The sequence below is a fragment of the Pogoniulus pusillus genome, chromosome Z (genome assembly GCF_015220805.1).
Source record: "Pogoniulus pusillus isolate bPogPus1 chromosome Z, bPogPus1.pri, whole genome shotgun sequence".
In the NCBI taxonomy this organism is placed as follows: Eukaryota; Metazoa; Chordata; class Aves; order Piciformes; family Lybiidae; genus Pogoniulus; species Pogoniulus pusillus.
In genome coordinates, this window is record NC_087309.1 from 40,829,576 (window position 1) to 40,853,465 (window position 23,890).

General features: G+C 48.2%; 1 protein-coding gene across 1 annotated transcript in view; it reads right to left on the reverse strand.

Moving 5' to 3' along the window:
• Nucleotides 1-14,574: 14,574 nt before the first annotated feature.
• ELL2 (elongation factor for RNA polymerase II 2) overlaps nt 14,575-23,890 on the reverse strand; it is a 32,922-nt gene continuing 23,606 nt past the window's right edge. Inside the window, exons 6-13 of the mRNA XM_064176323.1 lie at nt 23,163-23,287; nt 22,945-23,020; nt 21,701-22,004; nt 21,455-21,625; nt 19,109-19,178; nt 15,827-15,998; nt 14,833-14,877; nt 14,575-14,694 (exon numbers count right to left, since the gene is read on the reverse strand). Coding sequence (XP_064032393.1) covers nt 14,575-14,694; nt 14,833-14,877; nt 15,827-15,998; nt 19,109-19,178; nt 21,455-21,625; nt 21,701-22,004; nt 22,945-23,020; nt 23,163-23,287 — 1,083 coding nt within the window. The remainder of the gene's footprint in view (nt 14,695-14,832; nt 14,878-15,826; nt 15,999-19,108; nt 19,179-21,454; nt 21,626-21,700; nt 22,005-22,944; nt 23,021-23,162; nt 23,288-23,890) is intronic.

Genomic DNA, 23,890 nt, shown 5'->3' on the forward strand with positions numbered 1-23,890 from the left:
TTTTTACCCTTAAACTGTTGGGTTTTTTGGTTTGTTTTGTTTTTAATTTTCATTCCCTGAGAAATGTATCATGAAGATTCTTTCAAGCACAAGGGTTTGACACCCATGGGGATAAAACATAGCAGGGGACTGTGTCATGCCTGTCATTTCTTCCTCCTTTTAATGTATTTTTAAAGCTTATTTTATTGGTTTTTGTGTTTTTTTTTTTTTTTGTCTGCTAAACCATAATCAGTTGAAGACATTTTTATTTTATTCTATTTTATTTTGTTTTGTTTTATTTTTGGTAAATCAGTGTACAAGAGGAGCTCATCAGCAGTGCAGGAAAGCTGAGGAGCTGGCTCTTAAGTACTTTAAATACACAACAACAGCAACAACAACAACAACAACAGTAAATAAATAAATATCTGCAGCATCAGCTGGTTTGTAAAATAAAAGGTTAGGATTAATAAGCATCTTAGTTATTTATTAATCTTCTACTTCCAGGCAAGTCTGTAGTGGTCTAAGACGAGACTCTTGCAGTCTTTTGAACACCAGCAGGGCAACAGAGCAGGTAAAGGGTCTGGAGAACAGGTAAATTATTTATTTATAGGTAAATAAACTGGGTTCTTTGGCTGTGGGTTTGGTTTTAATTTCCCTCCAATTACCCCCCCAAACACACAGGAATTATTTACTCCTGATGATATTTCTCAGAGGTGGAGAGAATATTTCCTGTGTTTGGAGAGAAAAAAAATCAGCAAGAGCTAGTAACTCAAAAAATGGTGTGGTTAGTTTTATGCAGTTTGGGGTCTTCCCCTCTTTTTAAAAAGCTTTCTAAAGTTGTGATTTCAGCCAGTTTAGATCAATGGATTAAATGCATCTGGGGATAATTAAGTTCTCTAAAGGCTGGGGTACAGTTACCTACATCTCACGTGTAAGGAGCATTAATATGAATAAAATGTATGCATTGAAAGATAAAGCCCTAGGTTGCTTTTTCAGGATCATTAAAGGAAAATGAAAAGGTTGAAAAATAATGGATAAAAGAAGTTATAAATATAGAAACTGGGGGGAAGCTCATTTCCTGTCATTATTGTAGAAATTACTAGGGATCTGGGCAAGATGCAGAGAGAGGTTCAAGAGAACCTGGTGGTTTTCAACAAGGCCAGGTGCAAGGTCCTGCACCTGGGTCAGGGCAATCCATGATATCAGACAAGTCTGGGGGTGATGAGATTGAGAGCAGCCCTGCAGAGTAGGACTTGGGGTGCTGGAGGTGAGAAGCTGGACAGGAGGCAGCAATGGGCACTGGCAGCCCAGAAAGCCAAGGGCAGCCTGGCCAGAGATGGAGAGAGGGGATCCTGCCCCTCTGCTCTGCTCTGGAGAGACCTCACCTGCGGGGCTGGGTCCAGCTGTGGGGCCACCAGCACAAAAGAGCCCTGGAGCTGCTGGAGAGAGTCCAGAGGAGGCCACCAAGATGCTCAGAGGGCTGCAGAACCTCTGCTGTGGGCACAGGCTGGGAGAGTTGTGGCTGTGCAGCCTGGAGAAGAGAAGGCTGCAGGGAGAGCTTAGAGCTGCATTTCAATAGCTGCAGGGGAGCTGCAGGCAGGCTGGGGAGGGACTGTTGAGAAGGGCCTGTGGGGCTAGGCTGAGGGGCAGTGGTTTGGAAGTGGAGGAGGGCAGAGTTAGGTTGGGCACCAGGAGGAAGTTGTGCAGAGTGAGGGTGGAGAGACCCTGGCATAGGCTGCCCAGGGAGGTGGTGGAGGCTCCATGCCTGGAAACATTTAAGATCAGGCTGAAGGTGTCTCTGGGCAGCCTGCTCTGGCTGGAGGTGTCCCTGTTGCCTGCAGGGGGTTGGACAAGATGCCCTTGGAGCATCCTTTCCAACCTGATGCAGTCTGTGCCTCTGTGTGATCCATGTGAATAGAAGTTGCAGTTTTTTGAAGGCAAAGATTGGTGAACAAACCATAGCAGACAGCTGAGCTTGCAGCTCACCTGGGCTCCTGACAGCAACTGCCACAGCTGCTTCTGCCAGCACCCAGCTCCCTTATCCTTACTGTGGATTCATTCTAAATCTGACATTTTGGGGGTGAAAACCACACAAACAGTGTGTGGATTTCTGTCTGCTTCCCATGAAATCCTAAACACTCAGCACTTTGGCAGCTCTCTGAGTTTTTGGGTGTGGGGGTTTTTTTTTGGCTGGATTAGCTGTTGCAAATCATTGAGGTGGAGATAACAAAACAGAAAATACTGGTTTTAATCTTCCAAAAGTCTTTCATGGGGATTTAAATCCAGGATTAATGGAGATGAAAACTCCCTTTTTATATCCAGCCAAAATAAATAGTTTGATATTTGTGGGTTTTCCTCAATGATAACCACAGGTTTTGTACAGAGAACCCATCCAGTGTGAAAAATACTTGTTATTTGTTGAGAAATCAATGAAAAATGCCATTCAGGCATTAAAACAGTTTTGCATTTGAGCTGGGGGTTAAAATGGGGAGGGCTCCCACCATATTTTGGAGGTTTTGCATCAGATTTTGGAGTTTTCCCACCAAAAATTGAGTGTTTGAAAAAAAAAAAACCTGGGGGCTTTTTGCCAGTTTTCGATGTTGTCTTGTAAAAATATGTCCAAAAAATTAAAAAGTTGGGTTTTTTTACTGAATTTTTGAAGTTTTAACCACAGTGTTAAGGATTTTCTGCCAGCAGGTGAGATTGCCCTAAAAAAAAAGTGGTTTCCTACAAGATTTTTTATTTCATTGCCAACCAAATTTTGAGCTTTTACCCCAAGAACTAAAGTTCTCCTAAGAAGAATTGGAAGTTTTCTCCAAATCTTGGAGGCTTCCCACCACATTTTAGAGGTTTTCCACAAGATTTTATGCTTCTTCAACAAAATTTTGATTTTTTTTTTCCCACCACATTTTGTGGTTGGTTCTTCTAATAACTTTAAAGGTTTTTCCACCAAATTGTGAGGGTTTTCCACCAAAAAAAAATTAAGTTCTCCTAAAAGTGTTGGGGTTTTCTACAAGATTTGGACACTTTCCATCAAATTTTGGAATAGAATGGCATAGAATAGAATCAACCAGGTTGGAAGAGACCTCAAACATCATCCAGTCCAAACTAGCACCCAGCCCTGTCCTGTCAACCAGACCATGGCACTAAGTGCCTCATCCAGGCTTTTCTTCAACACCTCCAGGGACAATGACTCCACCACCTCCCTGGGCAGCCCATTCCAATGCCAATCACTCTCTCTGACAAGAACTTCCTCCTAACATCCAGCCTAGACCTCCCCTGGCAGAACTTGAGACTGTGTCCCCTTGTTCTGTGGCTGCTTGCCTGGGAGAAGAGGCCAACCCCCACCTGTCTACAGCCTCCCTTCAGGTAGTTGTAGACAGCAATGAGGCCTCCCCTGATCATCCTCTTGAGAGGACTCCCTTTGAGTCTGCGCTGGCTGGGCTTGTTGAGAGGGCTTTAAACTAGAATGGAAGGGGGAGGGTGGTAAACATGACAGCACCAGAGATAAAGCAAAGGAACTTGAAGATGGTAGGCTAGAGCTAGGGGTAAAAGCAGCAGCCCAGCTGAAGTGCATGTACACTAATGCACATGGTATGGGTCTCACACAGGAGCTGGAAGCTTTGGTGCTGGAGGAAGACTACAATGTTGTTGCCATCACAGAAACATGGTGGGATGACTTGCATGATTGGAGTGCTGTAATCAATGGCTACAGACTCTTCAGGAGAGACAGGCAAGGGAGAAGAGGTGGGGGAGTGCCTCTGTATATTAGGGATGCTCTGGATGTCATGGGGGTAGAAATCAAAGATGATCAAGTTGAGTCATTATGGGTGAGACTTAAGGCGAAGGCCAACAAGGCTGATATCCTGGTTGGAGTCTGTTACAGACCACCCAACCAGGAAGAAGAGGTTGATTTATTACTCTTTAAGCAACTGGAGGCTGCCTCAAGATCACCTGCCCTTGTTCTGGTGGGCGACTTTAACCTACCAGACATCTGCTGGGACTTAAACACTGCAGAGAAGAAGCAGTCTAGAAGGTTTCTGCAATGTGTGGAAGACAACTTCCTACCCCAGCTGTTACGTGAGCCCACCAGGGGGGCAGCCCTGCTTGACCTGCTGCTCACAAATAGAGAGGGGCTGGTGGGGGATGTGGTGGTTGGAGGCTGCCTGGGGTCCAGTGACCATGAAATTAGAGAGTTTTCAATACATGGAGAAACCAGGAGGGGCATCAACAGAACCTCCACACTGGACTGCCCAAGGGCAGACTTCAGCCTATTTAAGGAACTAACTCAGAAAGTTCCTTGGGAAAGAGCCCTTAGAAACAAAGGGGTCCAGGAAGGTTGGACCTGCTTCAAGAAAGAACTCCTGCAGGCACAGGAGCAGCTGTGCCACTGAGCTGGAAGATGAGCCGACGAGGGAGGCAGCCAGGCTGGATGGGCAGGGAGCTGCTGAAGGAATTAAAGATTAAAAAGAGAGTGTATCACCTTTGGAAAAGAGGGGAGGTGTCCCAGGAGAAGTTCAAGGATGCTGCTAGGTCTTGTAGGAAAAAACCCAGAGAGACAAAAGCCCATCTAGAGCTGAGGCTGCCACTGCTGTGAAGGAGAATAAAAATGTTTCTGTAAGTACATTAATGGCAAGAGAAGGGCCAAGGACAACCTCCAGTCCTTATCAGATAGAGAGGGGAACATAGTGACAAAGGATGAGGAAAAGGCAGAGGTGCTTAACACCTTCTTTGCCTCAATCTTCAATAGTGGGACAGGTTGTCTCCAGGACAGCTGGACTCCTGAGCTGGCAGATGGAGTCAGGGACCAGAATAATCCCCTCTAATCCATGAGGAAGCAGTAAGGGAACTGCTGAGCCACTTGGATCCTCACAAGTCCATGGGTCCGGATGGGATCCACCCTAGGGTGCTGAGCAAGCTGGCAGCTGAGCTGGCCAAGCCACTCTCCATCATGTATCAACAGTCCTGGCTCATTGTAGAGGTTCCCAAAGACTGGAAGGTGCCAATGTGATGCCTATCAGCTTGCCTCAGTGCCAGGCAAGGTGATGGAACAGGTCATCTTGGGTGCCATCACAAAGCACCTACAGGAGGGCCAAGGGATCAGGCCCAGCCAGCATGGGTTTAGGAAGGGCAGGTCCTGTCTCACCAACCTGATCTCCTTTTATGATCAGGTTACCTGCCTGGTGAATGTGGGGCAGGCTGTGGATGGAGTCTACCTGGACTTCAGCAAAGCCTTTGACACTGTCTGCCACAAGAAGCTCCTGGCCAAGCTGGGTCAGGAACTGGCTCGAGGGCAGAGCCCAGAGAGTGGTGGTGAATGGAGCCACATCCAGTTGGCAGCTGTCACTAGTGGTGTGCCCCAGGGATCAGTGCTGGGCCCAGTCCTGTTCAGTATCTTTATTGATGATCTGGACGAGGGCATTGAGTCCAGCCTCAGTAAGTTTGCAGATGACACCAAACTAGGAGCAGGTGTTGATCTGTTGGAAGGTAGGAGAGCCCTGCAGAGGGACCTGGCCAGGCTGGATGGGTGGGCAGAGGCCAATGGGATGAGATTTAACAAGGCCAAGTGCAAGGTTCTGCACTTTGGCCACAACAACCCCAAGCAGCACTACAGGCTGGGGACAGAGTGGCTGGAGAGCAGCCAGGCAGGAAGGGACCTGGGGGTACTGATAGATAGTAGCTGAAGATGAGGCAGCAGTGTGCCCAGGTGGCCAAGAGAGCCAATGGCATCCTGGCCTGCATCAGGAACAGTGTGGCCAGTAGGACAAGGGAGGTTATTCTGCCCTGTACTCAGCACTGGTCAGGCCACACCTTGAGTCCTGTGTCCAGTTCTGGGCCCCTCAATTCAAGAGAGATGTTGAGGTGCTGGAACATGTCCAGAGAAGGGCAACAAAGGTGGTGAGGGGCCTGGAACACAAACCCTGTGAGGAGAGGCTGAGGGAGCTGGGGGTGTGCAGCCTGAAAAAGAGGAGGCTCAGGGGAGACCTCATTGCTGTCTACAACTACCTGAAGGGAGGTTTTAGCCAGGTGGGGGTTGGTCTCTTCTCCCAGGCAAGCAGCAACAGAACAAGAGGACACAGTCTCAAGTTGTGCTGGGGGAGGTCTAGGCTGGATGTTAGGAGGAAGTTGTTGGCAGAGAGAGTGATTGGCATTGGAATGGGCTGCCCAGGGAGGTGGTGGAGGCACCGTCCCTGGAGGTCTTCAAGAAAAGCCTGGATGAGGCACTTAGTGCCATGGTCTAGTTGATTGGGTAGGGCTGGGTGCTAGGTTGGACTGGATGATGTTTGAGGTCTCTTCCAACCTGGTTGATTCTATGATTCTATGATTCTGTCTCCCCTCCTGGTGACATTTTCTGTAGTCCTGTGTGATCTGAGAGAGGAACTCCATTGATACCAAGGGGTGAAGTGAAAGAATCACAGAATGCCAGCATGCAGGGGTTGGAAGGGACCTCTGGAGATCATGGAGTCCAACCTCACTGCCAAGGAAGGTTCAGCTTGGGCAGGTTGTACAGGAACACATCCAGGTGGATCTGGAATCTCTGCAGAGATGGAGCCTCCAGCACCCCTCTGGGCAGCCTGCTCCAGGGTTCCAGCACCCTTGAATTACAGAAGTTTCTCCTCGTGTTTGGATGGAAGCTCTGATGTTCCACTTGGTGCCCCTTGCCCCTTGTCCTGAGGTAGAAACTTCAGCATGTGCTGAAAATGGAGCAGCGCAGGCAGGTCACAGAAGTCCAGAGCTGTGAAAGCAGGAGGAGGGCAAAAGTCAGGAAAAGGGTCTGTGGAGAAAGGTAGGTGCTGGAGGTGTAAGTTTGCTCTTCCAAGTGATTTTGAGAGTAAATTTTGGTGGTTGAATTTCTAACAGACTCATTGGAGCACCAGGCCCCCTTCCTGGTCTGCTGTGCCCAGTGGGTACTGACCATGTTCACCCCTGCCTGTTTCCCCTGGCTTACTTGGAGCTCTAATCAGGATCTTGGTCACCTCATTTGTAGCAAATCACAGAATCACAGAAACATTCAGGTTGGAAAAACGCCTCAGGATCACCAAGTCCAACCATTAAACCTGCTCTACAAGGTGCACCCTAAACCATATCCCCAAGCACCACATCCAAATGACCTTTAAACACATCCAGAGCTGGTGACTCCACCACCTCCTTGGGCAGCCCATTGCAGTCCCTGACCACTCTTGCTCGGAAAAAAATGTTTCCTAATGTCCAGTCTAAACTTGCCCAGTCACAGCTTGAGGGTGTTCACTCTTGTTCTGTCACCTGTGAGAAGAGACCAGCAGAAGCCTCTCCACAACGTCCTTTCAGGTAGCTGTAGACAGCCATGAGGTCTCTCCTCAGCATCCTCTGTTTCAAAATAGCCATCTCCAGCTCATTCAGTTGCTCCTCATCAGGTGCTCCCCCAGCTTCGCTGCCCTCCTCTGCACTTGCTCCATCACTTTCACACCTCTCTTGTATTGAGGTGCTCAAAACTGAACACAGTACTTGAGGTGTGGCCTCACCAGGGCGGAGTACAAGGGGACAAGCACCTCTCTGTCCCTGCTGGACTCAGCATTTCTAACCCCAGACAGGATGCCACTGGCTCTCTTTGCCACCTGGGCACGCTGCTGGCTCATATTCAGCTGCTTGTCAATTACAACCCCCAGGTCCCTTTCTGCCAGGCAGCTTTCCAGACACACTGCCCCCAGCCTGTAGGGGATGGGAGAGAAGGGACCTTTAGAGATCCCTTCCAACCTAGACTGTTCTGTGATTCTGTGATGATCCTGTGTGCCCATCCCTTGCCCCAAACCACCATCCACAATTGGGGTGCAGGGTTTGGTGCAGTTATCACCTTGCTGATCACTGATGGATGAGCAAAGGCTCCAGGCTGCCTCTCGTCCAGCCCATGTGCTGGCATCACGTTCCCAAACTCAGGATGGGGAAGGGAGTCAAGCAGAGAAGAAGGCTTTGGTTGGCCTGGATGATCACAGAGAGAGTGATTTCCCATTGGAATGGGCTGCCCAGGGAGGTGGTGGAGGCACCATGCCTTGAGGTCTTCAAGAAAAGACTGGATGAGGCACTTGGTGCCATGGTCTGGTTGACTGGGTAGGGATGAGTGATAGGTTGGACTGGATGATCTTGGAGGTCTCTTCCAACCTGGCTGATTCTATGATTCTGTGATTCTATGAAGGTCTTTTCCAAACTTAATGTTGTAATTCTGTGATCCTATGAAGTACCTGCCCCATGCGACCTTGCTTCAGAGGAAACTGCTGCCTGAAACTCAAGCACCAAGTATTACTCCCTGAGGCAGTCTCAATGATTTCGTTAAGCTTCAAAGGAAATTACTGCTAGGTTTTGTCAATGAAGAATCCACCCCACAGCCATCTGCAAGGACATCACTCAAAATGATTTTTTTCTGCTTCAAGACGGAGGGGAAATCAAATGTCCAAGTTCTGGCAGGGCATCCTGCTCTCTGCAGATCTATGCTGCCTTGGGATCCCTGAAGAACATTCAGCTTGCTGCCCTCACATGAAGACATCCCTCTCCACCAGCCCTGCGTTAGCCAGCAGAGCCAATCCTCACAGAATCACAGAATTAACCAGGTAGGAAAAGACTTTTGAGATCACTGAGTCCAACCTATCACTCACCCCTTCTGATTAACTAGACCATGGCACTAAGTGCCTCATCCAGCCTCCTTTTAAATACTTCCAGAAATGCTGACTCCACCACCTCCCTGGGCAGCCCATTCCAATGCCAATCACTCTTTCTGTGAAGAACTTCTTCCTAACATCCAGCCTAAACCTGCCCTGGTGCAGTTTGAGACTGTGTCCCCTTGTTCTGTTGCTGGTTGCCTGGGAGAAGAGACCAACCCCACCTGGCTACAGCCTCCCTTCAGGTAGCTGTAGAGACAGTAAGGTCTGCCCTGAGCCTCCTCTTCTCCAGGCTGAACACTCTCAGCAACCTTAGCTGCTCCTCACAGGGCTGTGTTCCAGCCCTCTCCCCAGCCTTGCTGCCCATCTCTGGACATGTTCCAGCACCTCAACATCTCTCTTGAATTGAGGGGCCCAGAACTGGACACAGTACTCAAGGTGTGGCCTGAGCAGTGCTGAGTACAGGGGCAGAATAATCTCCCTTGTCCTGCTGGCCACACTGTTCCTGATACAGGCCAGGATGCCATTGGCTCTCTTGGCCACCTGGGCACACTGCTGCCTCATCTTCAGCTACTATCTACCAGTACCCCCAGGTCCCTTTCTGCCTGGCTGCTCTCAGCCACTCAGTCCCCAGCCTGTAGCGCTGTTGGGGTTGTTGTGACCAAAGTGCAGAACCCTGCACTTGGCCTTGTTAAGACTCATGGCATTGGACTGTTCTGATCCATCCAGCCTGTCCAGGTCCCTCTTCTGAGCCCCCCTGCCCTCTAACAGATTGACACCGGCTCCCAACTTGGTGTCATCTGCAAACTTACTGATGCTGGACTCAATCCTCTCATCCAGATCATCAACAAAGACATGAAACAGGACTGATCCTTGGGGCACACCCAGCTTTTTCCATGCTCCAGCAAAGGGGTTTGGCACAAGAAGGCCTTGGAGGCACTGCAGCTGCCCCAGGAGCAGCTGGGAGTGGGCAAAGCTCTGCAGCCACCTGCTCAGTGTGATCGGGAGCTGGTTTCACACCTTGGCATGGCTCAAACAGTGGATCTCTGAACCTCATGAGATTCAACAAGGCAAAGGGCAAGGGCTTGGATCAGCCTCTGGAATCAATCCAGGCTGGGGAGGAATTGCTGGAGAGCAGCACTGAGGACAAGGACTTACAGGTGATGGGGGTGCAAAGCTGGCGATAAGCCAGCACTGAGCACTGCCAGCCCAGAGCCAGCCCTGCCCTAAGCTGATCCCCAGCAGCATGGGCAGCAAGGGCAGGGAGGGGATTCTGCTCCTCTGCCTCACTCTGGCGAGACCTCCCCTGCAGTGCTGGGGCAGCTTTGGAGTCCTCAGCACAGCACAGACAGGGACCTGTTGGAGCAGGGCCAGAGAAGGACACAGCAGTGCTGGCAGGGCTGGAAGGCCTCTGCTGTCAGGCCAGGCTGGGAGAGTTCAGACTGGGGAGGAGAAGGCTTCAGGGACACCTTCTGGTGGCCTTTCAGTGCCTTAAGTGGTACAGCAGAAAGCTGGGGACAGGCCTTTGAGCAGGGCCTGTTGTGACAGGCCAAGGGGGGATGGTTTGGTCCCAAAGAGGGAGATCGAGAGTGGAGAGAAAGGAGAAAGGTTTGACCCCAAAGGTGGGGAGAGCCTGGCCCAGGATGCCCCGAGACATAGGAGCTGCCCCATGGCTGGCACCATTGCAGATCAGGTTGTTTGTGGCTGTGAGCAACCTGCTCTGGTTGTGGATGCCCCTGCAGACTGCTTTAAGTGTCCCTTCCACCCCAAACCAGTCTGTGATGCTACAAAATCATCTCAAGCATTTTGGGAAGCCAGCAGCAGTCTGTCCATGGTGAGGTGATGGTACCAGCAGTGTGGCCGTGGATGTGGATGTGGATGTGGATGAGGACCCATCAAGAAAAGGCCAAAGCCTCAGGATTGCAAAATCAACTTTTTATTGGACAGAAATAGGTGAAGAATGGAGGGGCAAAGGTGGCTCTGGTCTTCAAGTAACAGAACGCCCCAGGATGTGGAGTCTTTTACACATTTTGAGTGCAAACAGCTATTAGAAAAAGTTATAAAATACAATCCAAGTCGGTCTAGAGCACAGCTCACAGCCTGGTTTTAAGCCTTCATGTTCCAAAGGGTTGTTTTCTTTTGACCATTTTCATGTATTTCCCCTCAAAATGTAGCTATGGAATTTGCTGTCCTGATGTCTCCCCAGGCAGGTAGAGAAGCAAAGGACGGCAAAGTAAAGCAGAGCACCACACTTTAAGGGGTCTTTGGTGGAATCCATTTATGTATCTGATTAAAAAACACTAATACATGACTTAGGTGATATCACTAAGTTAAAAAAACTAGCCATGAAATGAGCAAAAGCCTATGTTTTAACCCAAATTTCTGCTTAGAATGTGCTGAAGCAAATAATCTCCAACAGGCTGCCAAAAGCAGCTTTGGATATTTCATGTCTTTTGGATACAACCCAGGAGGTGAACTGAAGGCTTAAAAGCAGTGGGAGTGAGCTGTCTAAAGTGACAGGACAGCTAAGGACAGCTAAGAACAGGATGCCTAAGGACATCTACAACTTAGAAAAGAGACATCAACTTTGGGCACACTTATTTTTCCCTCCCACAATCCTCACTAAGATCAGAAACCAAACTTCTGACCCAAAGTCTCTTTAGCCACATGGAGAAGAAGGCTGGTTCCCTTTGACCACCAAAGAGTCCCACTCTAGTGGGATTCACATTTTCAGCAGAGGAGATGGTGCAGAGATACTCCCTCTCCGTGACAGTCACCTGGATTCGTGGCAGTGCAACCCCCCAGGCCAGATGCCACCACAGGCAGTGGTGGGTTCCCCTGAGCAAGCATCTCAGATTCATAGGCAAGGCCAGAAGACAGTCAGAGCTTGACTTCAGCAGGCTCTCCAGGCCTGCTCAGCAGGAACATCTGCTCTAGGGAAAGAGGGGTTGTGTAGGTTCACAGCAGTGCTCTGCAGCATCTCCAAGACTTCAGAAGTGCTCGATGCAAACAGGCAAGACCTTCACATTAAGGCCTTCATGGTAGCTTCCAAGGTCTGGTGAAGATGTGTGAGACCTCTGAAGCAGCAGATCTTCCAGCTTGCAAGACATGCAGTTTGTAAAACAGAAGGTGCCAGGTCAGGGAGAAAAGCTGGAGGAGAAAAATCCAGCAGTGAAGTGCGCTGAGGCTCAGTGACAAGGGTGATCACACCATGAATGGTCCAGCACACCATGGCAACATCCGTCCTGTGTCCCACAGCAGCAGCTCATGGCAGACCCAGGCACACAGCTCAGACGAAGAGCTGTTGGAATGGGGCTCAACATCAGGAAGTTCACATTCTTCTACCTGGGACAGACAGCTGAAAGGTGACCACCCAGTGCAGCTGCAGCAGAACCGGGAACTGCATGGGGCATGACACCTGGGGAATTAAGCCCCAGTTCCATCACCAAGCCTAGATGCAGGCAGCTCTTCACGAGCAGCAAGAAGTCCTCTCTTCATTCAGTCTTGAAATGCAGAGTTAAAAGTCAAATGCCCTCATCTGAGGGACCCAAAGTCAACTAACCCTCAGGGTGGTGAGACACAAACATCTCCGCTGTGCCACCAAAAAGGAACACACCCTGCTTGCTGTGCCACCTTCATGAACACCTCTGAACCCACACATTTAAGGCAAACATTTTTTTCATTGCTCCTGTCCACCTGAATGGAAGACTTTTGGCAATCCAACATCTTCTGCTTGGCAGTGACGTACAACAGGGAGTGGTTTTTGAAGGCCCCTTGGTGACACCACCTAAAGATTGGCCAAGCCTCCACCACCAGGCATGTAAATGTAACGCTGCCCTTTTTCAGTTGGCAGCAGCATACAGACAGATCTTTGCTCAATTTCTTTTCAGTCAGCAACCAGTGTCTTCTCATGATGAACTGCTTTGCAGCAGAAGAAAGCTAAAAGCTGCAAGAAATGACAGCTTTGTGCTGTTTGGTGATCACAGGACTGGTTAAAGGCAGCTCTAGTACTCAGGATAAAAAAACAGTTAAATATATATATATATATATATGTTAGTGTGTGTGTGTGTGTATTTAAAATGTAGGCAGTAGGCTTCTTAATATATATATATCTCTTCAGGGGAAAAAAATAGCTGATATAGTAGTATATAAATAGGTAACCTACATGTCTAAGTTTATATAAAATAGAAGATTTAGTAGTATATAAATAGGTAACCTACATCTCAAAGTTTATATAAAATAGAAGATTTGGCAGTATATAAACAGGTAGCCTATATCTCTAAGTTTATATAAAATAGAAGATTTGGCAGTATTTAAACAGGTAACCTATATCTCTAAGTTTATATAAAATAGAAGATTTAGTAGTATATAAATAACCTACATCTCTGATTTTACATCAAATAGATGATATAGCAGTATTTAAATAGGTAACCTATATCTCTAAGTTTATATAAAATAGAAGATTTGGCAGTATTTAAACAGGTAACCTATATCTCTAAGTTTATATAAAATAGAAGATTTAGTAGTATATAAATAACCTACATCTCTGATTTTACATCAAATAGATGATATAGCAGTATTTAAATAGGTAACCTATATCTCTAAGTTTATATAAAATAGAAGATTTAGTAGTATATAAATAACCTACATCTCTGATTCTATATCAAATAGATGATATAGCAGTATTTAAATAGGTAACCTACATCTCTAGGTTTATATAAAATAGAAGATTTAGTAGTATATAAATAACCTACATCTCTGATTTTATATCAAATAGATGATATGGCAGTATTTAAATAGGTAACCTACATCTCTAACTTTATATAAAATAGAGGATTTAACAGCATAAAAATAGGTACCCTACATGTCTAAGTTTATATAAAATAGAAGATTTGGCAGCATATAAATAGGTAACCTACATCTCTGATTCTATATCAAATAGATGATATAGCAGTATATAAATAGGTAACCTACATCTCTAAGTTTGTATAGTCTGGCTCCAAAAATAGGTTTTCTTTGCTCTCACAAAAGCAACAGATTCCCCAACACCATTAAAGCTGAGAAAGTGCTGAAGTAGAAATGCTCCCAGCACCAGAAGTGGCAATTTTTAGAGAGGAAGACAAAAACAAAACAGAGGTACAGCCACCACAGCAGTGCTGTGTGCCAGGGGCTGGAAGTGATCTCTGAGCATCCACTCCAACCCTTTCCCCAAGGCAGGCTGACCTCAGGAAGGTCACAGAGGAGCACTGTCCATGCAGATTTGGAACGTCTCCGGTGTTGGAGACTCCACCACCTTCTTGTGCACTCTATTCAGCTGATGGGCCCTGAGTGTTATGGTTGTGTTTGGGCAACAGCTTTGCTTTGTCCCTATTGCTCAAGCTGGCAGCCACACACACACCCCAAGGACATGCTTCCAACACGGGCTGGTCAGGCTGCATTGCCTGCGCTCCTCAGCGGGGCAGGAAGCAGGGGTAGAGAACTACTTAAACACACTAAACCCACACAAATGAACACCACTGCAGTGCTGGTTTGGAATTGCAGGGGTGAGTTGCTGGCAGGTGACCTCACCCACCCTAAACCATGTGGTTGTTTGGTTGTTTTTTTGTTTCTTCTCATTTTGTGCAAACTTACCCACTCTCTACTAAATTTTTTTAAGGCAAATAGCAAATAAACCTCAGAAAACCTAACCCTATTCTTACCTAAGAGTACTTAACTTACTTAAATATCTCACTAAAATGTGTAAAACCTACCAATTTCTCTAGAATCTACTGAAAAAAATTATTGCAAACAGTGTGGAAGGAAAGGAAGGACCAGAAGAAGCAGATGAGGAACATCTACCCCAAGTCTACCTAACGCTGAAACTTTGGAATGCAAAAGCTAAATCCTAACTTTTAGACTCTTACAGCAACTAAAATGCCTAAAATAAATATTTTTCAGTCCATTCAGGTGGCCTGCTCAGGGCAGGTCATTTAGGCTGCGACTTTCCTTGCTGTCTATCAAAATCCTCTACCAGGCTCTTGATGTGAGACAGCTTCTTGTGGAGGTACTCCCCACGCTGCTTCAGTTCAGAGTAGCTGGGGCTAGCCTGCCAAGACAAGGTGGGGAAAAAAAAGGACAGTTAGGGCATGAAAACATTTCTGTGGCCTCATTTTGTTGCTTAAAAATAGCCTTGGGCCAGCCCCCCAAGGATTAGAACCCCTCCCAAACCTGGTGCCACACGTACCTGTTGTAACTTCTGATACTCATCTATAATCTTCTTCTGAAGGGCCTTCAGGAGAGAAAGAATCAATCACAGAATCACAGAATCAACCAGGTTGGAAGAGCATATGAAGAGCACTAAATTTAGGCAAATCACTAGAACCATAGTTTTACTCAAGGTATTTCCTTATCCATGAGCCACCATCCTCCCCCAGGCTCCGTGTCACCCAAGGTTAGGCCTCTATCTAAGCCAGCAGCCAAAGGAGCGTGTGCTGGAAGATGCCCTTTGAGATGCTGCTCATGCTGTTGTATGCTCAGAACGAGCTCAGGCAGGTGGAGTTTGAGGGCAGAACAACTTTTGCAGTGTTTGCCAAGATTCAAAACTCAAGACCTGGCCCGTGCAGGGTCTCAGCATGTATGAACATTGTGCATGAGTAGAACCAGGGATCTGCATGGAGTCAAAGGATGGGTGGAGTTGGATGAGACCTCTCAAAGTGACCTAGTCCAGCTGCTGCTCACAAATGCGTTTGCAATCTGTTCAGAAACTAAATAAAGAGCTCTCAGTGTGACAGTTTCACTCAATGATCTTAGAGCTCCTTTCTGACCAAAATAACCCTGTGATTCTGCCATAATTAAATGATTCTGATTTTGAACATGTGGGACTTTTGTCAGCAAAGGCTGAGTGGCCTGGGGCTGAGAGGCTGAAGAAGAGCAGCCACAGAGGGAGTCTGCTCAATGCTCAGCGAGAGCTAAAGAGGCTGTGGGAGACAAGAAGTTGGAGCCAGACTCTGCTCAGTGGTGCCCAGGAACAAGACAAGGGGCAGGGGGCACAAACTGGACCCCAGGAGGTTCCAGATGAACAAGAGGAGAAACTTGTTTGTTGGAGGCCTGGAGCAGGCTGCCCAGAGAGGTTGTGGAATCTCCTTGTTTGCAGAGCTCCCAACCCACCCTGGCCATTGTGCTTATGGGCAAGCTCCACCAGTATCCCTTCCCCTCACCAGGCTTTCAACCTTCTTTACCATGTAGTCTTGGGAGCCTGGAGACAGAAGTTTCCATTGCTCCTGGAACTTGGTGAACTTCTTGACCTCAGCATCTATCTGAGCATGCAACCTCCTGTACTCATCAAACTCTGCATTGAAGTCATTCTCATAGCTCTGGCGTTGCTCTCGTGAGACAACAGGCACATATTTCCTGGTGGAAACACAAGCAAAGGGGACACTTTACACCAGGGACACCTCCTGGTGCCAGGCACAGACGCTCAAGCCTTCAGCCAGTTAACCACATGGCTGACTTGGCCTCTGCACCTGAGCACACCTGGGGAGTTACAGAAACTCCCACTTTTTGGTGACAGTTACTCGCAGAAGACACTAAGATGGGTGGCAGTATTGATCTGCTGGAGGCTAGGAAGGCTCTGCAGAGGGACCTGGCCAAGCTGGATCCATGGGCTGAGGCCAGTGGGATGAGGCTGAACAAGGCCAAGTGCTGGGTCTTGCCCTTGGGTCACAACAACCTCAGGAAGGCTTCAGAATGGGGGCAAAGTGGCTGGAAATTACACTAGGGCAGAAAAGGTCCTAGGGGTACTGAAGCAGCTGGAGATGAGCCAGCAGTGCCCAGGTGGCCGAGAAGGGCACCAGCATCCTGGACTGCATCAGCAATGGTGTGGGCAGCAGGAGCAGGGCAGGGATTGTGTCCCTGTGCTGGGCACTGCTGAGACCACAGCTTGAGTGCTGGGTTCAGTTCTGTGTCACTCCTTCCTAGAAAAACACTGAGGGGCAGGAGCAGGTCCAGAAAAGGACAATAGAGGTGGAGAAGGGTCTGGAGAAGAAGGCTGGGGAGGAGCAGCTGAGGGAGCTGGGGGTGTTTAGTGTGGAGAAGAGGCTGAGGGGAGACCTCATTGCTGTCTGCAGCTCCCTGCTAGGAGGCTGCAGCCAGGTGGGGGTTGGGCTCTGCTCTTTAGTCTCAGGTGATAGAAGGAGAGGAACTGGCCTGAAATGGTGCTGGAGGAGGTTAAGGTTGGCCACGAGGAACAATTTCTGTGCTGCCAGAGTGGTCAAGGCCTGCCCCAGGCTGCCCAGAGAGGTGATGGAATCCCCATCCTTGGAGGTGTTCCAGAAACCTGTGGCCATGGCACTTGGGGGGTCATGGTTTAGTGGCCATGGTGGTGCTGGGTTGGTGGTTGGACTGGATGAGCTTGGAGGGCTTCTCCAACCCAAACCATTCTATGATTTTATAGTTCTAATATTTTAATCTTTTAGAGTTTTTGTTCAAAAGCTCTGTACACACAGACACACAGACACACAAAGCCCAGAAAACACCAACAATTCCTCCTGTATCTACAGGAGGACCAACAAATGCATCAGCACCAGGGAGAGAGGAGACGCTGCCAGGGTACAATCTCTTGGGCTGAAGGCACAGGTTAAGAAAGTGACATCTCCTTCTGAAAACTCATTTTCTCTACTTCTTTGGAAGGGACTCTACTGATGGAGCCAGATGCAGTTTAGGTTTTCGTCTGCTTTCGTGCCCACTGCACAGCAAAGCAGAGCTAATGGCAGAACTGGGTTGTTTTGGTGAACATCACTTCCACTCAGCTGAGGCACAACCAACACAGCCACGAACTGCAGAGACGTCTGCAACCCAAAGCCTCACCACATCCCCTCCTAGAGAGAGCAAAGCCCACAAAGGCATCATAGAATGGGTTGGAAAAGACCTGAACCATCATCCAGTCCCAGCTCCCTGCCATGGGCAGGGACACCTCCCAGCAGCCCAGGTTGTTTCTCATCCAACCTGGCCTTGAACACCTCCAGGAAAGATGCATCAACAATTCTTAGTTTGATTGAAGGCTTTTTCATTCCCTTCCCTCTCAAACCAATGATTTAACAAGCTCATTGTACAGATCCAAGGTGAAGTGGCAACAGATGCCTTTTCCCACCACTATCACACCAACATTTTTGGTCCACCTGGCCCAAAGACCTGCTTCTGAAGATGAAGCAGGCACCTCCAGATGTGTCTGAACACCTCTAGGGACGGTGCCTCCACCACTTCCCCTCAGCCTCCCCTTTTCCACACTAGCCTGCCACCCCCCATCTACTCCCAGCCCTGTATTCCAGACCCTTCCCCAGCTTTGTTGCCCTTTGCTGGACCTGCTCCAGCTGCTCAGTGTCCTTTTTGGAGAGACTGGCCCAAACCTGACTAGGCATACTGGACATTTCATGCAGGTTTCGTGCTCTTCTCTAGCTTTGCAGTCAGAATTAAGCAGCTGAAATCTCAGATCTGAATTAGAGATTTCAGTGTTTTGCCTGGGGTGGTAATTGCTGCAGTGTCAAAGGTTGGTCAGTGGCCATGAAGTGACTAAGTGACCACTAAGGTGGTCAGGGGGCTGGACTCCTCTGCTATCAAGACAGACTGAGAGAGCTGGGTCTGTTCAGCCTGGAGAAGAGAAGGCTGCAGGGAGACCTTAGAGCAGCCTCCCAGTACCTGAAGGAGCTCCAGGAGAGCTGGGGAGGGACTTTGGACAAGGGCTGGGAGTTCCAGGACAAGGGGTGATGGCTTCAAACTGGAAGAAGCTGGATTGAGATGAGACACTAGAGGGAAACTCTTCCCTATGAGGGTGGTGAGACACTGGAACAGGTTTCTCAGAGAAGTTGTGGAGGCTTCAAGTCTGTAAATGTTGGAAGCCAGGCTGGGTGAGGCCTTGGACAGCCTGGTCTAGTGGGAAGTTTCCCTGCCCAGGGCAGAGGGCTAAAACTAGATGATCTTTGAGGTCCCTTCCAACTCAACCCATTCTGTGATTCTCTGACTTTACATCACAGGTCGTTTGACAGTTTAACTCCTGTTAGGTCTTACACAGGGTTTGTGATGCTGTACTTCACACCCTGCTCTCTTCCCTCCCCACCTTTCCAGCAGCAACAAACACAGAAGTGTTCAAATTTACTCCATTTTTGCACTCAGTTTTCCTTCTCTACTGCCTCACCTCTACAAGGCAAACAGCACACCTTCATCTTCCTCTGTTGTTGTGACATTAAATCTTTTAAGCCTTCTTCTGAAGCACCACAAACACTCTGTTTTTAACACCTCTCGCCACAGTAATTAAGAGACGAGCTCAGAGTTTCAAACCTGCAGGCACTGGAATAGGGCAGCTCAGTGACTTCAAGGAACTTGGCCACTATTATAAAACTTACATTTTTTGCTATTTTTTGCCATTTCTGTAGCTAAATGAGAGAGGTTTGTTTTTTTTTTTTTTCCAGGTGATTTTCCAACTGCTTCACTGAGAGACAAGAGGCTGAACAGGTTGTTATACTCACAGGAGGTAGTCTGGTTGCTCACTTGTTGATGAAGGAGCATCCTTGGAGGCAGTGCAAGTTTCTTTAACTCCTACAGAAAAGCAGAATTTTGACACTTGGGATAAGCAGATTTTGTCATGATGGGCTTGAAAATACCCCCTCAAGAGTTTTATTCTTGCAGTAAATCACTTGGAATAAACTCTGTGAATTAAGAGCAGGGCTGGCCTTCTCCATGGTGGGCAAGGATTAGAAAGAGGGCAGAGCTGCTTAAATCTACAGGTTCTGTGCTGCCAGCACAGTGCCAGCCTGAGTTCAGATTGAAGACATGATGTGGCATCTGCACAGCAACTTGAGTTAGGCAGCAACAGATGTTGGTCCATGCTAAAAAACTTGAGATGTTTACATGTGTACAGACACACAGATATCTCTCAACATCCAGCATCTAGAGGGAGAGAAGAGTAGGAAGATGAACCTCTTGTCCTGCAGTATTCTTATCTCTCCTTCACTGTCAGCTATGGACGCACAAAGTGAGATTTAACTTCAAGATTCTCCTAAGTAGGAAAAAAACCAGCATTGCCCATGGGTTCCTGGCACTCAGGCTTCAGTCACCGGCAACAAAGGGTTCATAGATTCCACGAGGTTGCTCCGTGCCTCATCCTAATGAGTTGCTCCTCGTTAGCATGGTGACGCTGGGTTCGAAAGTTGTTTGCCCTTGTAAACTGCCCTCTTGCTCTTTTGAAAGTGGAACCGTGGGGGCACAGCACACTTTAACTAAAGGAGTGTTTCAGCAGCCCTCTTATCTTATTGATAAATAGGAAACAACAGCTGCAGTGAGGAAAAGTTAGCTGGAAGAGGAAGGAACACTCACGAGCTCGGTAACCTCCCTCTGCTTTTTCTTTTGACTTAAAACCACGCACACACAACCCCAGATCTTCGTTACTCTTTTACACCAGCCAACACTTCAACAGCATTTCTGCCACAGCTCAGCCACTCCTGCCAGCATCAAAGGTCTCAGAGCTTTAAGTCATGGGGGAGGACTTAACGCCTCTGAGCTTTAGGTCATGGAGGGGGCAGGGGGAGAGAGGAGAGCCATCATGTGATGATCTACTCCACACTTTTGCATGGTACAATTATTACTTAGATCAGCAGGAGCAGGAAAGGACATGTGAAAGGAGGGACAAAATGTGAGATAAATGCAAGCAGTGACTGCCTGATGTGGACCATTCCACTTCCAAAACTCTCAGCACCTTTGTTAACCAAGCACCAACTTGAAAGGTAGCACAGATATTTTTTTCTTCTCTTCCCTAGCTGTCCAGAATACTGCTACTGGCTTCTGCAGCAAGATGCTCATCTGTTGATAAACTCAAGTACAAGTATTTCCAAACCAATCCCAAGCCTCAAGGCCGCTGGGCAGTATGTCCAGGGTCAACATGAAAAAGCCACTTCCAAGCACCTCTTAATCTACAAACACAGCCCTTCAAAGCAGCATCCTGCACACTCTGAAGGTGAAGAAGCTGCAGGCTGTGATAGGAAAGGTCTAAACATGACTTCTGCTTTGAGGCAAGCCTCTGAGATTAGGCAACACACAGATTTACCACAGGGACTGACCTCTGCCTCCTGTGTCTGTGCTAAGAAACCAAGTACTCGAGTGTCTGTTCATCTTTTCAGTGCTGTCCTGTGCACCATCTCCACACCTCTTGAAGCAGCAAACTCTGTAGCTGCGCTGGAGAGGAGCTCACAGCACAACCCAACCCAAAACATGCTCATTTATGTCTGGCTTTAGGCTTTGCATGCAAGGCAGAGTTGGATGGACCTCGTGTTGAAGTACATCAATGTCTGCATCCATGTGTTTGAGTAAACCGGTGTGACATAAACACATGATAGGCTTTCTATCTTCAGCATGCAGGCCTTGAAAGTTGCTCATAGGAAAAGTTTGAGTCAGCTGTCAGTTTACTGGAAATTGAACAAAAAAACCCAAGTAAAATCCATTCCTTGTGTTTTCCTAGTACCTACTGCCTCTCAACCAGCTTCTGCCTAATAGCAATCCACTTTAAATTAACAGAGTCCTAATGACTTTTGTGCTAGAGTGAGAATTCTTTAAAAGGACCTCATTTTAGACCAGGTCCCAGCAAAACAGCTTCTGGGCTGGTATTTTTTAGTTTGTTTGTTTGTTTGATTTGTTGTTTTTTTTTTTTAACACTTAAAATAGCAGAAGAAAAAGGAATTCCTCGTGACCATGATGCAGAAAACAATGGCAAACCAATTAAAGAACAGTGAAACACCAGCCCATTTGTGTTGCCATTCCCTGACGTTCCTGCTCTCTTCTCACTCATCTAGGAGGTAGGAAAAGCAGCAGAGTAAATTCACCTGAACCCAAGCAGAAACGTTTTTCCATTTGGGCAGCTTCTTCTTTCGTGAGCTGTTTCTTCTCCTCCCTCTTCTTCACCTCAACCACAGTGTTCAGTGGTTTGCTTTTGGCCTTCTCTTTGTCCTTTGTCACCACCGTGGGTTTTTGGTGTGACACTGCAGGCTTCTTGCCTGTGAATGTGGAAGTCTTGGGAGGTACCTCAGGGCCTTTAAAAGGAGTCAGAGAAGTGTATTTTTGTGGCTCACCCCAACGGGTGTTGGTGCTTTCTGAACTGAAGATGTCTATTGGCAGCTCCTGTATCCTCCGGATCTTAGGGGCGCTGGAGGAGCTGGAGGTGGCTGTTTGAGGGCGCTTGGCAGGGGGATGGGGCTTGGAAGGACATGGCTGAGGAGCAGGTGCAGTGGTGGAGCAAGAAGGTGATGAGTGGATGGCAGTGGCTGTCTTGCTGGAGCTCTCGCTGGCCTGGCCTTCATTGGTCTGCTTAGCCTTGGCCTTCTGCAGCTTCTCACTCAGCAGAGGATCAAAAGAACTCAGACTCCAGCTCAGCTTCTGTAACAACAACAAAACCCCACTAAGAACATGACCAGAATGAAGTTCTGATCCTCTTCAGAATCATAGAATCATAGACTCAACCAGGTTGGAAGAGACCCCCAAGATCATCCAGGCCAACCTAGCACCCAGCCCTATCCAGTCACCTAGACCATGGCACTAAGTGCCTCATCCAGGCTTTTCTTGAACACCTCCAGGGACAATGCCTCCATCACCTCCCTGGGAAGCCCATTCCAATGCCAATCACTCTCTCTGTGAAGAACTTCCTCCTAACATCACAGTATCACAGTATCAGCAAGGTTGGAAGAGACCTCATACATCATCAGGTCCAACCCTTTACCACAGAGCTCAAGGCTAGACCATGGCACCAAGTGCCACGTCCAATCCTGCCTTGAACAGCTCCAGGGACGGCGACTCCACCACCTCCCCAGGCAGCCCATTCCAGTAGCCAGTGACATCCAGGCTATACTTTCAGCTGTGTGATGTGGTCAGCATGCTAGAGGGAAGTGATCCATCCAGAAGGAACTGGACAGGCTGCAGAGCTGGGCCCAAGACAACCTCATGAAGTTCAACGAGGCCAAGGGCAAGCTTCCTGAAGCTAGGTCAGGGCAATCCCAGCACAGATGCAGGCTGGGTGAGCAGTGTCTGGAGAGCAGCCTCGAGGAGAGGACCTTGGGGGTGTCAGGTGGCGACAAACTCTGCAGGAGCCAGCAATGGTCGCTGGCAGCCCAGCAGGCAGCTGTGTGCTGGCTGCAGCCAGAGCAGGGAGAGCAGCAGCACAGGGAGGAGATTCTGCCCCTCTGCTCTGCTCTGGTGCTGGTATTCCCTTTTCATACCTCAGATGCTACCTTAGGGCTGGACATCGCAGCTTCTAAACCAGGATCAAGCAAGACAAATCTTAACCCACTATAAATAACATTAAAACCAGAAAGACAAGTACATATGGAGGTGATGATGTCTCCTCTTTCTCAGCTGTGGCAGTGCTGCTGGTCTCATCCTGAGAGGCATTTAATCTCCTGTAAGGAGGACACAGCATTTTAGGTTACAAGATGTCCAGCTCAGAGCCTTCTCTTTTTTACACAGAGGAGACTTCATTTCCCGGGAAAGGGTTTGAGTTTTTAAGTGGCTGTTTTCTCTTCCCCTAGAGACTGAACTTACCTAGAAAGTATTAACTCCAGTGACTGCTTCTCTGCATCAGTGTACCCAGGCCAATCTTTCCGGACTTGTGTAAAATAATAATCATTCAGAATGTAAGAGTTGTCCTTGGGGTTCAGGGTGGCTACCTGCAGTCAACAAAATAAGCATCCATCATTATCACTAAGATGCAAAGCTGCAGCAGGGTAAGGTTGGTACCAAAAAGCTAAATCAAAGCTGAAAATGACAACACACGGCAGGTTGGCAGGTTCTGGGGGGGTTTTGATACTATTTGTTTGTATTGAGCACTGATTTTGGACAATGTGGTCACAGGATCACAGGATGTTAGGGATTGGAAGGGATCTGCACAGAGCCACCAGGCTGCTGCAGAAAGTGGAACATCTCCCTGTGAGGACAGGATGAGGGAGCTTGGAGCAGAAAAGCCTGAGGGCTGCCCGCATTCATGATGATAAAGACATGAAGGCATGAAGCCAGGCTCTGCTCAGGGGTGCCCAAGGACAGGACAAGCAGCAGTGGGTGCCAGCTGGAGCAGAGGAGGTTCCATGTGAAACTTGCATGCTGTGAGGGTGCTGGACACCTGGACCAGGCTGCTCAGGGAGGCTGTGGAGTACCCTTTTCCAAAGACATTCTACACTAACCTGAATGTGTTCCTGTGTGACCTCTCCTGAGAGGCTCTGCTCTGGCAGGGGGTTTGGACTGGATGATATTTGGAGGTCCATTTTAACCACTAG